Source organism: Blennius ocellaris (genome assembly GCF_963422515.1).
Source record: "Blennius ocellaris genome assembly, chromosome: 5".
Taxonomy (NCBI): Eukaryota; Metazoa; Chordata; class Actinopteri; order Blenniiformes; family Blenniidae; genus Blennius; species Blennius ocellaris.
Window position 1 is genome coordinate 18,514,829 of NC_137654.1, and position 15,880 is coordinate 18,530,708.

Sequence of the window (15,880 nt, forward strand, 5' to 3'; positions counted from 1 at the left end):
AAATTAATTGATCAAAGTTCTCATCATATACTAAAAATACAGGGTTTTTTTTGCCTATTATTTTATACAATGTTGTTTCATAGAATTCTGCTTTTTCAACTTTTGTTTTCATTTTAAACTCCAGTTATTATATATATATATATGTGTGTGTGTGTGTGTGTGTGTGTGTGTGTGTGTGTGTGTGTGTGTGTGTGTGTGTATGTATATATATACATGTGTGTATAATTTTAAAAAATAGATTTACTGTGGTAGTGTGACTAATCTGAGTCTAAATCCCATAGTAGTTCTTCCTTTTATTCATTTAGTAATACAACCTCACAGCATGACAGCTCCAAGACAATACTGTCAATCAAGACAAATGTGATGGATATATCCCAATAGAAGGAGTAATAACTTACTAATGGAGCATCAATTTCCTTAATAGCTGCCAAGTGTCACATAAAAAGAGGTGAAATTTGATACTGAGACCTCCCAATGGCTCATGGAAAGAAATTGCTGTTTTATTTCCCAAGTGAAGTGTGACAGTGCTGTGAACGTTTCATTGTCTCACTTTTTTGATCCACTTCCAACAATTATTACTAGTATTGCTTCTGAGAAGCATGCATTGGTCGAGCTCACAAAGATGGTGCTGCCACAATTCCTGTCAATTGAGAAAAGAGTAAAAAACATGACCACTCTGATAATGATTGTAAACCTAATTGGCCAAAATCGTGTTACATGAAAACGTGGTGTCTGTATCTCAGTATTTGTCCTCTGGTGACCTGCCAAACAAAATTAGAAATTAGAAATAATTAGAAACATTTGGACTTACCATACACTGCATATGAGCACACACAAGAAATGCTATGTATGTTATTATAATCTTATTACAAATAAAACAAAAATAAAAATATGAATGGCTTATCTTGATTCCATGTCCACCTACTTTTTTTTTTAGAGAAATGCATCTAATTCACCCTAAACTATTTGTGTTATGTAACGATTTTATACTTTATACTTTTATACTTCAGTTACAATTGTAATTGTTCATTATAAAAGATTATTTCTGTGTGTACATCAAATCATTTGAAGTTTCCACTTCCCTCTTGCGTGAGCCTGCTTGGGCAAAAAACTACAAATCCCAGAGTTCATAGCGGCGCGGCAGCACTTCCGTATTCTTGGAGAGACATAGGGAGAGGGGAGTCGAGACCTGTTTGTGTTTTCAGTGGATTTAGTCAAAGAAAGGTGAACGATTCCTCTCCATAAACCTCACCATGGCAGATAGAAAACCCTGTAAGGTGTGCAATTTCACACGACAGAAATCCTACGGTCTGGTTGTTCCCTCTCTGGATGAACTCAAGCAGAAAGGTGAGTTGTTGTCATGGCTGTAACTTCGAGAGGAATGCATTGGGTTTTTTTTTTTGGCTTATAAATGAAACTGTGGATTGTGTAAAGTTAATTTCAGGGCTTATTTATTAAAAGCCACATTGGTTTGAATTCACAACCTGAGCTGATTTATCTGTCGCCATCACCCGCAACCTCTCCTCCGTCATCATGTTCAAACTTGCAGCAGCTGAACATGAATTGACTCTCCCTCTGCTCATTCCTTGAATAGTAGTCAGCAGGCGTTTCCCAGATCACTGCTGCCTGTCCTGACCCATCTGTCCAACAAACATGTGTGTTTTAGGTTGATCAATGCCTATGTCAGAGGGAGAAATAGAATTGATCATGTCTAGTGAAATACAACTAAGTTGGAGGTCGAAGTTCTATTATCAAAACTAGTTTTAGTTACTTTTAACCATTGGATTATTTTATCACTGTTGTCAATAAAAAGCATTTGATTCATTCAGGTAACCTGTTGAAAATATAAATTCGTCAATGTCTCATGCTTTAAAGGTTTGTATAAAACTGCATACTTGAACAATACTTGTATAAGTACCAGTACAGAAAAAATGCTACAGTCTTGGGGTCACTTTAAGTTCACTAGTTTGAATCCCTCTGCAGACAAGTCACTGCTGAGGAATCATCAGCAAGCATGCAACCCCCATTTACTCAGTGAGCATCAACAAGAAGCATTCAGTGTAAAAATGCCAACTCAAACATTCATATCACATGATGCACAGTGAAGACCTTGGACAGCGAGATCACACCACCTAATCACAGTAATGACTGTAGCAGTAATCTGTTACCTCCACCTGGCTGAGTAATAAGAAAAATCAATATTTAAATTACTCACATTGTCAGTAATACTAACATATTAAAAATGATAAAGGAAAAAAAAACTTAAATGGGATCGCTGCTCTTGGAAGTGTTTTGTTCCCTTTAGGTCTACAATCAACAAAACGCAGCTCTTTCAAAGGACATTACTCATAAGACAGTACAAAAGGAGTAAACAGGACAAACACTCAACAGCACTAAAGCAAATAAACACTTAGGTCAAAGAGCAGCTGACATATTTGAACTTCAGTGTATAAGCTTTGTCTCTGTTTCTCCTCCAGGGTGTGAGTTTCTTGGGTACAAGCCCAGCGATACAGTCACGCTGGTTCTCGAGAACGACGGGACGATAGTCGAAGATGAATCCTACTTTCTCTGTCTACCCACAAACACAAAGTTCATGCTGTTGCAAGAAAAAGAAACGTGGTCTCCAGCTCGAACGTGTAAGCAGATTTTTCTTCTTTTTTTTCCCCCTCTGCCTCTGTCTCATCTATAATCCAGACTGATTCCTGTCTGTTAAAAAAAAAAGGATGAAATAGAAATGCATTTCTACTGTTACTTCTCATTGTAGTTGAAGGTGGCACAGTTTGGATGGCCAGGGATTCGATGATGCTGGAGGCGGATGCTGTGGATGCCTCGAGTGCACCTTTCTGGTACCTGGCCCAGCAGCTGAAGCAGGACCTGGCTAGCATCATCCTCATGTCTGAGGCAGACCTTCAGGTGCCAACATTATTACTCTATTTAAAGATACTGTGTCATTTTTGACTGAGAAACGTGTTTTGTGCATAGATTTGTTTTTATGGGTGAATTGAACTGAATGCCGGCCATTGACATTAGAATTAAATGCGACTGAGAAGTAGTTAATACTTTATGGGAGTTTTTGGGAAAACTGCTCTATACAAGACTTATGGTGTTTTTTTACTTTAGGTTGGCTCAGCTCACTATTAGCCTTTAAAAACAACAATTTGAACACCCATGACAAAGATTTGTAATAGAAAAGCTGCTTCAGCAGATTTTTTTTTTTTTTTGATTAAGTGGCAACATGTACAGACAAACACAGCTACGAGGTGAAGACCAGAAGAGTGTCTCTTTTTGATTATAATTTTTTTCAAACTGGAGTTTCATCCAAAGGTGAACTTGTTGCTCGTTTGATAGATCGGATGATCACCCAATGGAATGTGTACAGTTCAAATGTATTCTCACTCTGTTAGTGTGTAGAAGTGTCTGAACAATGAAGCTGTGTGCTACCGTCATCACCAAAATGTGACTGTTTCCATGAATGTGTGAGTGCTTTGAATATGACAGATAATGTGAAATGTGCTGTATCCATTTCCCATTTATCATGTTGTCACGTTAATTCAAAGTGGTATAAGTCTGATGATATTTTGTAGTGAAAACCAAAAATCCAACATGTGTTAAATCTATCGTGATGCTGCAGTTATTAGCGGATAAATTGGGTGGAGAACATGGATCGATAGATGGAGGTTTTATGTTGTATTCACTGTGCGCAGGAGTGTGTGAATCCTGAGCTTAAAAAGCCACCTATTACATAAGTTGTACCCCCCCCCCCCTGCTGTTACAGAGCTTAGTGGATGCCCCGTGTCCCGAACTGGCATCCGCTCTGGGCTTCCCAGAGAAGAAGGCCGCGGATCTCCAGGAGACGCTGCAAAGTGTTTTGGATCGAAGAGAGGAGGAGAGACAGTCCAGGGAACTGCTTCAGCTCTACATCCAAGCTGTGGAGAAAGAGGACCGACAACAGGAAGCGCTCAACCAGTCGACCCAGGGAGGTACGGCCGTGTTCTATACAGCAGTTAAAAATCTTTAAGGTTTAATTCTTGACTCTCCTTCCAAAGAGATGTCATTATTTACACACTGGCTTTTTTTTTATCGTCTCTGTTAAAATGTCCTTGTTGTCTCTGAGACCTATTGGCTTTTAAACCCCCTTCAGGAACTGAATGGCACAGTGATCTTAAGTTCTCAAAGAAAATCGACTATAACTACTAGAATTATTGCTCTTATTCTATTACAACATCCGCTAGTGTAAATAGAAATGTTCAGGTCGTCATAAAGCTGCTTCGAGCTTACGAGAAGGTTTTATTTGACATTTTGTAATCCTATATTTCATTTGTTTTAGACGTGGTTTGATAAACAGTAAAGATATTAATACACTGAATTATTTGTTGTCACAGTACTGATGGTGTTTGGTAACTGTGACTTTCACATTAATTCATGTCTTCCTCTGCTAATCAAAAAGCCCCAATCAATCACTATGATCAATAAAAACTCGGTGAAATAATGCACATTATGATATGACTTCATAAGGTAAAGCCGTTAAAAAAAAATGGTTGTTCATTAAACAAGGATCAGTGATGTCGAGCGAGTCAACGTGCATTTCCAAATTAGTTTTATTGGTGTATAGTTGCATTAAAATGTGGTTGCAAAGCTCTGTATTTATATTTAATTTGCAAGTTTTTTAATGCGCATTTGTCTTTTAGTTTGTGTTATTGCAGAATGAAAAAATGTACAGTAAACACAACAAAATGAATGAAATGAACAGTTTGATTGTAAAAAAAAAAAAAAATGCATTTTATAGCAGTTCCTCTCTAGTTTGCAAGAGATGAGTTGCAGCCGTATATTTTGGTCACTAGGTGGAACTGTTGTTGCTGTTGAATTGTCTCTGTCTTCCAGCCACAAACCTTTTCAGACAAAACCTGATCCCAAGAGTAAACCTGCTTTAATGTTTCAGGAGCCGTTGACGTGGACATGCTGGATGGATTAGAGGTGGACTCCGCATCTGGATTCATGCGCAGGACGCTGATGGTCCTGAAAGGCAAAACCAGCCCCGAGACCAGGCTTTCCACTGAGGATCTGCAGGTATTCGTACCAGTCTGCACTCGTACTCCACCCCAACTTCTATTCTATATAGTCAGAAATTCCTGGAAGAAAGCAATCTCGGAAAAGTTCAAATCAAATTTAAGCACGAGCAAACAATTTTAACAATGTTACCAAGTCAGGAACCATGTACCAGCTCTTCTGTCCTATGGGGTATCTTGGACGTCATCATATTCTTACATCACTCCTTGTGACGCAAAGCCAATGGTAACACGAGCCGCCACATCAACAAGTAGCTTTTAAAATGACAAAGCAAGTATGTAAACCTAAAAGCAATGACCTACTTAAATCTCATCAGGCCCACCCACATTTCAATACAGTGGTATTTAAAAATTTTGCAATAATCTTCATTATATGGCATGTCACTAAAATCAGATTCTCTGAGAGTAAAAACAAGCATAGTACGAATGCAGATAATACATTTGAGTAGCTATGAAATCTCTAACGTGAATCACCTGTTCATGTAACCTTTCAGGTGGTTGTGACAAAAGGCGCGGAGGCTATGCAGCGAGTTCTCGGCTGGGACAAAGCCAGGACAACTGTGCTGGTGCAGGCCTGCAAGGCTGAGCTGGAGACGCGTCTGCAGAAGATTCAGGCTGTGCAGTCCATTAGGAGCAGCTCACAGCCGGACAGCAGCCAGCCGCCCAGCGAGGAGAGCAAGGAGGAGGGCGTTGAAGTGCCGGCTCATGCTAGCGACTAGGCTGAGGCTCCACCTGAGCAGAGACTGATACGGATGCACGTGGCCTGCCTCGGGGTCAGCAGAATGGGATTTGTCCCCATGCTACTGATGGTGTCTTTAGTAGTGGAATACATGAATGCTGAAGATGTGAGCATTTGCATCATTTTATAAAACTAGTTAACCTTTTTGGAATTATTGGCCTCAAGAGGAAATCAGGGTGATTTACACAGTCATGTTTATCAAAGACATGGCGACGTTAACCTCTGGCATTTGCTTTTTTGTTGGTTGTTTACTTGTTTTGGTGAGCCGAAAAGAGTACAGATAAACATATCATGAGAACTCAAAACCATGGTGTAACATCATGTGAAAGAGTAATTTTATTCGTGATTGTTGATCAAACTTTAGCTCATGGGTTAAATGTGCTGGTTCGTCATTAACCTCACCAAATGACAGGATCTGCACAAGAAGATCCTGAACCTCGAGAAGCTAAAGGTCAAAGCACATCTCTCAAAGAGGGAAAACAAAGTATAAAAAAATCCAATAATACATGTCCGACAATCTTATACCTCCAAAAAAGAAGAAAAAAAAGTTTTCCAAATGAAATGACTCACCCACTGATGAGCCTTTGTGAGCTTTTCTCCTCTTCTGTCTACAACTAGAAATATCCAGACTTGCTGTTTCTACTGTTTTCCATTCTTTACGATACTCCAAGGTACAAGTCCTCAGTTTCAGACTCAACGCAAGTAGTCTTAAAGGCCCCAAGAATCAGATTTTTCCCTTCATGACCTCATGCAGGGAAATAACCACACCCTCTGCTACTGGATACTGGATTTTGACCCTTCCACAGATAAAAATGAGCTCTGCCCTCTAAAATTACAAACTGCTGCCATTTCTATACTGGAAAACAGAGGGGTAGTATGTGTGGACAGACTCGTTCATTAGCATTTAAAGGTACAGATACAGAAACGGTCTGTTCTCAGTAGAGCTCACAGGAGGGACTTTGAGACCGGCTGAATTTGGGGCAATACCCTTTGAATACAATGTTGTTGGATTTCTGACAACCGTGTAAAATTGTTGAAAAACTGTATAATGTGGGACCTACAATTGACAAAAATAAATTTCCATCCATCCATCCATTGGCTACCGCTTTATCCGGGGCCGGGTCGCGGAGGCAGCAGCAAAAATAAATTTGTCCAAACGTTTTGAACTAGCATAATAATTTGTTGCATATCAATTCTAATTTTAGTATCCTTTGTCCATTAAACACAGCCAGTTGGGATAGAAAAATGTAAAAAAAAGAAACTAGAGGGAACTTATCAATGTGCATCAGAATAAATAACTACAGTTGTTGTTGCAGTCAATTTACAATTGCCAGCCAGACAAATACTGTGCTTTTCTGTTTGCTCTTGTCTGTCATTAAGCAGTTTCCTGACTAATGAAAAGTACAAGTACTGTATTTTGAAATTTCTTTGAGGATGTCACAGTGTAATTAAAAAAATTTTTTTTTTTTTTGACATTTTAAAATAAATGTGCACGCGAGTGTGAAATTTAAAGATTAACAGATGAGAAATGAACCGTGATGAGAGCAGAGACTGTCTATCCCGGGCACCACACCAAAGAAAATGTACAGAAAAGGCCACACAGTGTCACATTTTCGAGAGAGATATTCTCAGCAACTACTTTGTACAATAGCTAACCTCCTGTGGGTTAGAATAGCAACATTTCACTGACTTTCACATATTAATTTATCATTCAAACAATTCAGGCTTTGACGGGATGAGACGTATACCTCTTCGTACGTATAAGCCTGGCTGAACACATTATAGCCAACATTATGGGTCAGAATGAGAGAGCGTCATCTCTAAATCAATATTACTGGATGAGCGCTCCTTAAGACGGTCTATTATATAGTATTATACAAGTTATGTATCAGTCTGGTGGCTGTGTGATGTAAGACCGTGTGGACAATGTGTGCAGGTCTGTGTGACTCATGTTGGAGATCGCCTGTCATCCCATCCGTCTTTGAACAATGAATACAAATGATGAACTCCAGATCGTGGAAAGTTCTTTCTTTTGTGCCGCGGTGAAATTGAGATGTCACTGTCTGCTTGTATTTCACTATTGGGGAAGAGTACAGCAATCCCAGACATCTCTTTATTACTCAGTATTGTGTTTATGTACAAGACAAAATTTGGAGCTGCAGCGTGACATAGTTTCATCAGGATTTTCATATTCAACTTTATGGGAACTGTGCTGTGCAATTATCCCAGAACATTCCATTTGTTTTTGCTAAAGATTTTTATTCAACAATATGTGAGGTAAAGTATTTTTATTGTATAAAGGTATTTTCTTTCTTTTTTTTTTTTTTTTAATAAATGAGCTTTCAGTCTCCTTATTGTCATATTTTATTATTACTTACATATTTTCACACTCTTCAAGAGAGAAATGTTCTTGTGTCACCTTTAGAAAATAAAAAACAAAAGTTGAAGATCATATTGGGTAGCCGCTCTCAAAGTCTGGGATGGGCCACCTTGGGGGTCAGTTCAGGAATAATCAGAGGGTCAGGAGGATGACTTTAACCTGCATTAACTATGTGCTTTTAGTTTAAAAGATCTTGATTTATTTTATTGAAATTATCATTTACTAAACTGAATTCATTGGAAGCATAACTGAAACTAAGTTTTTGTGCAAACTGTTTTCACAGTTCCAAGCTATGTGTAAATAAAGAGTTGCCAACTATTCTTGGATTAAAAAGAGGCAGACAAAGATTCATGCCTTTTATTGCCATGTAATTGATAGAGCTATTAACAAAACATGTCAAAAACATAAAACTTCATGTTCAAATCTTCCATTAAATCGTTCCGTTGTTATTGTCTTTGTTTGTTCTGTTGACTTTGTGTTTTGTTTATTTATTTCTATTGTGGTTGGGGAAAAAAGAAAATCGGCATTCAACCAAAAGTCTCTACTTGTCCCGAGACAAAGGTGAATGACATTGAAAACCCCTGATCTTAAAACTGAGAGCTTTTCTTTGTCGACAAATAATTTAATCATAATAAATAATGCGTGACAGTTGTTTACCTGTACATGTTTTTCTACACTATCACACTAAGCTCCTGCTGGAGTAGATGAGAGGTGTTCATACTTGCTGTGGGCAGCATGCTGCTGCTGGATATTCCTCCAACGGCTGTTTAATGGGTTTCATGTTGTGCGTAATTCCTGTGGAAGAGAACGCCGACGAAGCTGAACTGTTGGCGGTGAGTACAATATGGCACAGGAGCAGTCAATTGTACTATCATGTGTCACACAGTTTGTGAGGATCAGATTATGACTTAATGGTGCAGGTTTGCTCGGTAAGCGCCCACGTACCCCAAGGACCGTCTGAGCATTTCTTACTTTAGTCCACGCTCTTCCAATTTTATCACATGGCTCTCGGAGATGATTCTGCTGGACAGCAAATGCTGGGGTCAGACACGGGTCAACACATGTCTCGTCCTTTCTAACTTCAACATATGGAGCAGCAAATACAGTTCATTCAAAGTTGGAATAATCTGGCTTCATAAGGTCATAGAGTTCACATCAAAATGGTGCTGACCTCAAGAAGGCGTCATTTTGAAGATTCCTTCTTTTTTTTTTATAATGAATGACAGAAGCAACACCAACATAAGTGTTTTTCTTTCACACGTTCCTACATTCAGACGTGGTCTTTTATGCCACTCATGGGGGCACACAGATGGTGGAAATATTAGTAAGTGAATGCAAAAGAGACAAACGAGAGGCAATTTCATAGGACTGAAGAACCCTTTAATGACTGTTTTGATAGGAGAAGAGCTTGGATTGCTTAGAACAAGCTGCATAATGCATGAAGGTTAAATAACTACAATTTATGACTGACTGACTGACTTGCAGAATGATTTCCCGACAAATTAATCATTTTTACATTAAAAAAAAAACAGTGTCTCTTTAATCACTTTCAGACACAGTGGCTGTCTGACCATACATGAAGCCAGACAGTGTTGTACTGCTTATTTAATAATGTGATCGCTGCCTTATGATGTTAATTTCATTTGGTCATTCTCTGTGAGAAACAACAAAAAGAAGAAAATCTGATCACAATTGGAATACGATTTTATTTTGGGGTGAAAATCAACTGAGGCTTTCCACCTTGGTGCTGGTGTACTGGATCTTCCAACCGTTGTTTTTCCCACTTGCGTCCGACCTGAAGGAGACATGTACCTGGTAGCTCCCTGTGTCGATGCGGCCCGGTCGGGTTGAGCCACAGAAAGGCCCGTATTCCTGTCCCACTGTGGAAATCTTAAGAAGGCAAAACAGATAATAAAAGAAAAGGACGGTGATTAATTGATTGTCTCACTGACTGATGTCTCTGCAAGGTTCAATATGCAGGAAACCGTATGAGCATACAGTATATCACCAAAGGAGACACGAGTCGGTGACAAACAGCCTCCACAAGCATGAGGAGGAATACATTGCCTTGTGCCTATTAGGGACGCTCGCGTTAATCTACTGACCTTCAATGAATCGTACGGGCAGGGGACGTCCTGGTGTCCCTCTATGTCGAAGGGTTCCAGGAAGTCCAGGATTATTCTGGAGCCCTGGGGCAGAAGGATGGTGTGATCACACCGACTCATGGGTGGGTAGGGGCTCGGGTAGCCTGGACTGGTCAAAACTCCTGACGGTGATGTCAACACCTGACCAGGACATGGCACTGTGCAGAAGACACGCACGTTTGGACATCTGGAAAGTACTGCCTGCTCATTTTAACACGGTTGACAACACACTCCTGTACCAACAGCTGCTGGGTTATGAAGTGTCGGCTATAAAAAGTTTTCTGATCAGAATAAAATCATACTTTCACATCATTTGAAACATTTGCCGACTTCATGAATGATGGGATTCATTTGGCCTTGCGTTAATGCGCTGGCAAATGTGCAGATGTTGTTAGAGACAGAAACAAATGAGCATTGCAAAGAGGCAGAGTTGCTGTAATTCATATAATTAGAACAATCTGTAGGCAGATAATCATTTTTTTGCCTATTCGTTGCATGATTTGTTTTGTCACCTTTTTTCCTCTGGCAAAGAATAATCATCGGAGGCACATCAGCTAGTAATTGTGATTAATTACCAATTGTCAGCACACTATTAGCGCTGCACACAGGTATCAATTTTTAATGCCATTTTGAAGTTGCTTTTCCCTCAGGAATCAACAGTAATTAACCTTGCCTTACTCCATCTGGCAGAGATCAAGTACTTTATGCATCAGTCAGCCTCTTCAGCCTGAAATTAGTTAGCACTGGCCAGCGATGACAGAATAAATATCCAATATGTAATGCGTGCCCTGTGTGAAATGTTGCAAAATTGTTTTATGAAGACGCTTTTCACAGTGCATCAGAGGAATAATGAGCACGTTTAAAAGGACAAATAGCTTTTCCTTGGGATAATTAAGTGTCTCTACAAACACAGCAACCAGATCTAATTTCCTCCTCAAAAAGTCGGCAATGACCCACAAATATGTATGCTAATTATCTCCATAACACGTCAGAACTACTTTAACAGTTTGCTGTGGCAGCTGAAAGACTTTTATGTAAATATCATCCGTAAATGTGGGAAATTAAAAGTGTGGTCGAAAGTCACACACAGGTCAATACACAATAATGAGAACCAGTTTGCTGTATTGCCACCAAATATCTGTGACGTGTGGATGTGAGGAGTTGAGCGCGAGTGCATTTCCCTTGAGAAACACTGCATACCCTAATTACAGAGATCAATACTCAGTCAAACACCGTGTAGGCCACACTCTCAGCGGTGCCCCTCGGCATCCAGCTTGCCTGTGATTGTACTCAGATGAGCGTGCCTCTTGAGCTCTGGTGTGTTCCCCTCTTACCTGTGCAGGATCGTTTGTTGTCATGGAGAAGGTGTCCTTGTCTGCATGTGCAGTAATAGCCTCCTATGTAATTGTGGCAAAAGTGATCGCACACTCTCTCCCCATCCACCCTGGACAGACACTCATCGATGTCTGGGACAGACAGACACAGGAAAGAGCAAAGTAAACATTCCATTTTCTCTCCATGAGCCCACTCAAATTAAAGGATGGGGAATTGTCTTCACATTTTGTAATACCTCAGTTAGCGTCATTATTTACCTCTCTTGCTTGATTATTTGCTTCGCCTTTGCAAGTCAAGCAGAAGCTAATTAAGTCTGGTTCATTTTAGTTTTGGCTTGGCTGAAGGTATGACCAAACAAATGATTCAAACAAAGGGGCTGCAGAAGGGTCTGAGGTGTTATTTTAACAGCCAATTAAATTATGTTTCCATTGAAAAATTAACTAATGATACAAACATACCCCACATTTAGAAATTGTTTTTTCCTTTCAATGGCATTTCCCTTAGAAATTAACCACAGAGTAGAGAATAGAGGTAAAGAAATTCACATTTTAGTTTGATTTTTGAAGCTACAATTCAAACTCAGCTGCCATCCGAATGTTTGACTTTTTTCTTTATTAGCGTGTGCTTCACCTGACTGCCATATTGTGTCACTATTATAATGCAAGGTGTGCTTTGGATGATTTGAAGGGATATATACCCCCTCTCTGCTGAAAAAAGTGATATCCTACATAGTGATACTTCCACAGAGCAGACAAAACCTTGGAAATAAATGCTTTTAAAATGTAAGCACGGTCTCTTCTCACATATTGAGAGAGAAACTAGTCCAACTAAATGCTTAACTCCACACACCCTTTGACTTGTACCAAAAAGTTCAAGGGAACAGTTGTTGCCAATCTCAGATTCAGAGGGAATAAACATTTGTTGGAGAAGCTTGTTTTTTTTAATGATAAACATAAGCAGCAGGAAAAAGCTGGAGGTCTGAGTGAAGCCATGTCCCAGCTTGATTTTTTTTTTTCTTTTGATTTTAGAAAGGAAATCATGATGGAATGAAAGTAAATAAACATTTTAGTTTTAATGGAACGCCTTCAGAGTAACAGCTGCTACAGTTTCAGACTACACTGTATAATTACTTTTCAATGAAAAGCATCTATCGCAAGAGGCGTTATGCAATATTTGTGCCTATAGATTCATACAGCTGTTACCATTGATAGCCAATCATGTAACTTGGTAGAGCTACATAGGTGGATCAAGATGCAATGTACCTCTGTGTGAGGGGGGGTGCATTCACCCGCAGTTTGAAAACCCCTACTTCACTGCTTGTGAAGTTAAAATTGTGGTATTATTTCTGTAGAGACTCTCCAACCCCTTTCCAAAAATGTATCTGCCTTCTAGCAACCAATGTCACTATTTTGCATCACCTTCTGAGGTGTAAAATGCTTGGAAGCCGGTGAATCGGCCCTCGTTAGAGTAGTCACTCCTAAAGACCACTGACATGAGGTTCCCGGCCGACAGGATGACGGTGTTCCTCGGGGTGCTTTCATGGTTCTTCTCTTCCTCTCCGCAGAACCGCAAGGTTTCATTCCCCTCTGCCAAAACCTGATTTGACAAGGTCAGAGGGCTTTTGTTTTAAGTGAGCACGCTCCTGTCTCGAGCTCTGATAACTAGGGTCTAGCAGTTTCTCCTGCGTGTACCTGGATGTAGTCGTATTCACACTGGTCGGAGGATTCCAAGCTGAAGTGGGTGAAGTAGAGTTTGACCCTGTGGCCATTTGGGACTGTGATGTTCCACACTATGCGCTGGTTGTTTGGGTATGGCTGAGGGTAACCGGGGGAGGTGAGGCTGCCGTATAATCCTGCCATTTCCACACTCAGTGAAACATGGAGGAGGGAGAAAAGGACACATACATAGAGGTTACTGGAGAGAGAAAAAAGCTGTGTGATGGGAGCCGTTTCAAGGATAATGCTGCAAAATGAGTAAGTGACACTCACCTTGCCATACTGGCTCTTCAGTCCTCAGACAGTCCGTGCTTTGGTCGTCTCGCTCCCACCGAGCTGAAGGTAAATGAACTCTGTCCTGGCCGGCTGACATTTAAGTAAACAAATGGGACATGCACATGATCACTTTGTCATCATTCTCCACCTTGTTCACCCACAGAAGTCTATTAGACTAATATATGCCAGAACAATTTATTGTCATTCATGATCTGCGAGCCCCTTTATCTCAATGTTATTTTTGTCACTGCATTAACCGGGAATTGATGATAGCGTCTATTGAACTATTGAAGTTCCCCGAGCAATCGTTGTCTGAGAACACACAGTTTTCATCACCTTTGATCAGGTGAAATGTCTTGGATTTACCCTGAACACTGAAGGAATATTCACCCCCCCCCCCCCCCCCCCCCACACTCCCCACCCCCCAACACTCGAGCCCCCTGTGATTCCTGTTTAGACAGTGAGGCTGATCAGAGCCGACTCACGCATCTAATTATTTTAGACCCTGCTCGTGTGATGGCTGAGCTGTGAGCCTAATAGATAAAAGCATTGGAAAAAATAAATGCACTATACCCACAATATTTGTCAGTCGGGCCCTTTTGTGTGCACCTAATTAATGTATCAGGGATTAAAAACGAGAAAAACAGCATTGAATCAACAGCATTTTCACCAATGAATGAAACCAGATTGCTCCACGTTCTGTTTTATATTTTTCCTCTCCTCTAATGTCTGCAACTGCACTTTGCTTTGTGCTTTAGGGTCAGACTTCGTTGTAAAAGCTATGATAATGGGGGCATTGCAGAGTATCCGTCCTGTCTCTTTTGATGGAATGTGGATATTATTGTTATTCATAAGTGACCAGGGCCTTTCAGCCAGCAGCAGTTGGAGAATAAATACTTTATAATAACCAAACCTCTGTTTTGCCTGACACTTAAGGCCCTAATGGCTACTATTTGAAGTGAATTACAATAATCATCCACATAAGCATCAATGTTAATTTCCATGTACAAATGAGCTTTTTTTACGGTGCTCTTTTTCATCTCTAACCTTTTTGCATTCTGACGTTGTGCCGGTGGGATGTGGAGCCGCACTGGAGTCTCTACTCTACTGCAGATGTTCTCCGCTCGAAAATCATCCAGCTGCTGCTCAGGCTTTCATGAGCCGGTATGACGCACCGGCATAAATGCCACCCACGACCCCTAAACATAGCGTTTCGACAAATTTACTTTCAGCATGGAAACAATTAATAATTGCTATGGCGTTTATGTTTCATGGAGCTTGGGAGATATAAAGCCTCCAGGTGGCTTTCTAGAGAACTCAAATGGATCTCGAAGGTGACAAACGAGAAATATCCTCAGTTGTTGGTTTTTTTTCTTCTTACTCTCTGAGGAGCTGAATCACCTGTCACAACATCCTGACAGCTTTCTTATATTTGGCTCTGTATTTCTTTGTACTCCAGGCTGAAATGTATTTTTTCCCTCGTTTTACTCTCTGCATCAGAAAGAGCTTCTCTGTACTAACTCAAGAAACAATATGTTGCCTTTATAAAGGAAAAGCCAGGGAAATGTCTTTATAGAGCACCATTCAAACACAAGGCAATTTGCAGTGCTTTACAAAGAAATAAAAGAAATTAATTAAAACAAAATGATTCAAAACAGTATAAAATAAAAAGAGTAAAGTAATTAATAGCTTTATTAAGATAAAGGTAATAAAATATATAATAAAATGTGTAACCCCCCCCCCCTCCTTTTTTTGTAACATGAATGGGAGAATAAAAATTTTTGATTTTGGTATACTTTAATGTTCAGACCCGGCACACATAATTTTACATTACTGTGTAATAAACACCACAACTTGGGACTTTGTTGTTGATGGCCTCTTCAAATTTTTTCTTTTGTCCTTGTAATACTAAGGGTTATTGTCATATCCTTTTATTATTCAGATTAGCTAAAGTATATATTAGATAAAGTAGTTACCAAAATGGGAAAAAAATGTTGCATTTTTAAAAAATCCTGTTTTCTTGCTACAATTAATTGTATTATGTATTCATGCATTGAGAACTGGAAGGCGTGTTTTAAGTTCAGCCTTTGCTGAGGGTGTTTCTGCATTTTAAATGTCATTGCAGTGATTGGCATTGAAATGCTATAGCTGTCATAATTAGAAGTTGCAAACCAACCAATCCTTCATATTTTGCTGCTTGTTTGCCTTATTGACTTGAAAAAGAT

General features: G+C 39.7%; 2 protein-coding genes across 2 annotated transcripts; one reads left to right on the top strand and one right to left on the bottom strand.

The window, feature by feature from the left end:
* Positions 1-1,194: 1,194 nt before the first annotated feature.
* dffa (DNA fragmentation factor, alpha polypeptide) lies at positions 1,195-8,155 on the top strand. The gene is made up of 6 exons (XM_080496696.1): positions 1,195-1,347; positions 2,478-2,636; positions 2,765-2,913; positions 3,776-3,980; positions 4,940-5,067; positions 5,561-8,155. Exons 1-6 carry the CDS (start codon positions 1,254-1,256, stop codon positions 5,783-5,785), a joined length of 960 nt encoding a protein of 319 aa, XP_080352822.1. The 5' UTR covers positions 1,195-1,253; the 3' UTR covers positions 5,786-8,155.
* Positions 8,156-9,907: 1,752 nt separating this feature from the next.
* masp2 (MBL associated serine protease 2) lies at positions 9,908-13,660 on the bottom strand (the record flags this gene model as incomplete). The annotated part of the gene is made up of 6 exons (XM_080496898.1): positions 9,908-10,075; positions 10,291-10,487; positions 11,664-11,795; positions 13,083-13,260; positions 13,356-13,578; positions 13,653-13,660. The coding sequence occupies 6 exons, from the start codon at positions 13,658-13,660 to the stop codon at positions 9,908-9,910; spliced, it is 906 nt and encodes a 301-aa protein (XP_080353024.1).
* Between the last annotated feature and the right edge of the window lie 2,220 nt (positions 13,661-15,880).

Coding starts and splice junctions, on each gene's coding strand:
- dffa (XM_080496696.1), top strand. CDS start 1,254: ATGGCAGATAGAAAACCCTGTAAGGTGTGCAATTTCACACGACAGAAA. Junction 2,637..2,764: donor GTGGTCTCCAGCTCGAACGT/GTAAGCAGATTT, acceptor TTCTCATTGTAG/TTGAAGGTGGCACAGTTTGG. Junction 2,914..3,775: donor TGTCTGAGGCAGACCTTCAG/GTGCCAACATTA, acceptor CTGCTGTTACAG/AGCTTAGTGGATGCCCCGTG.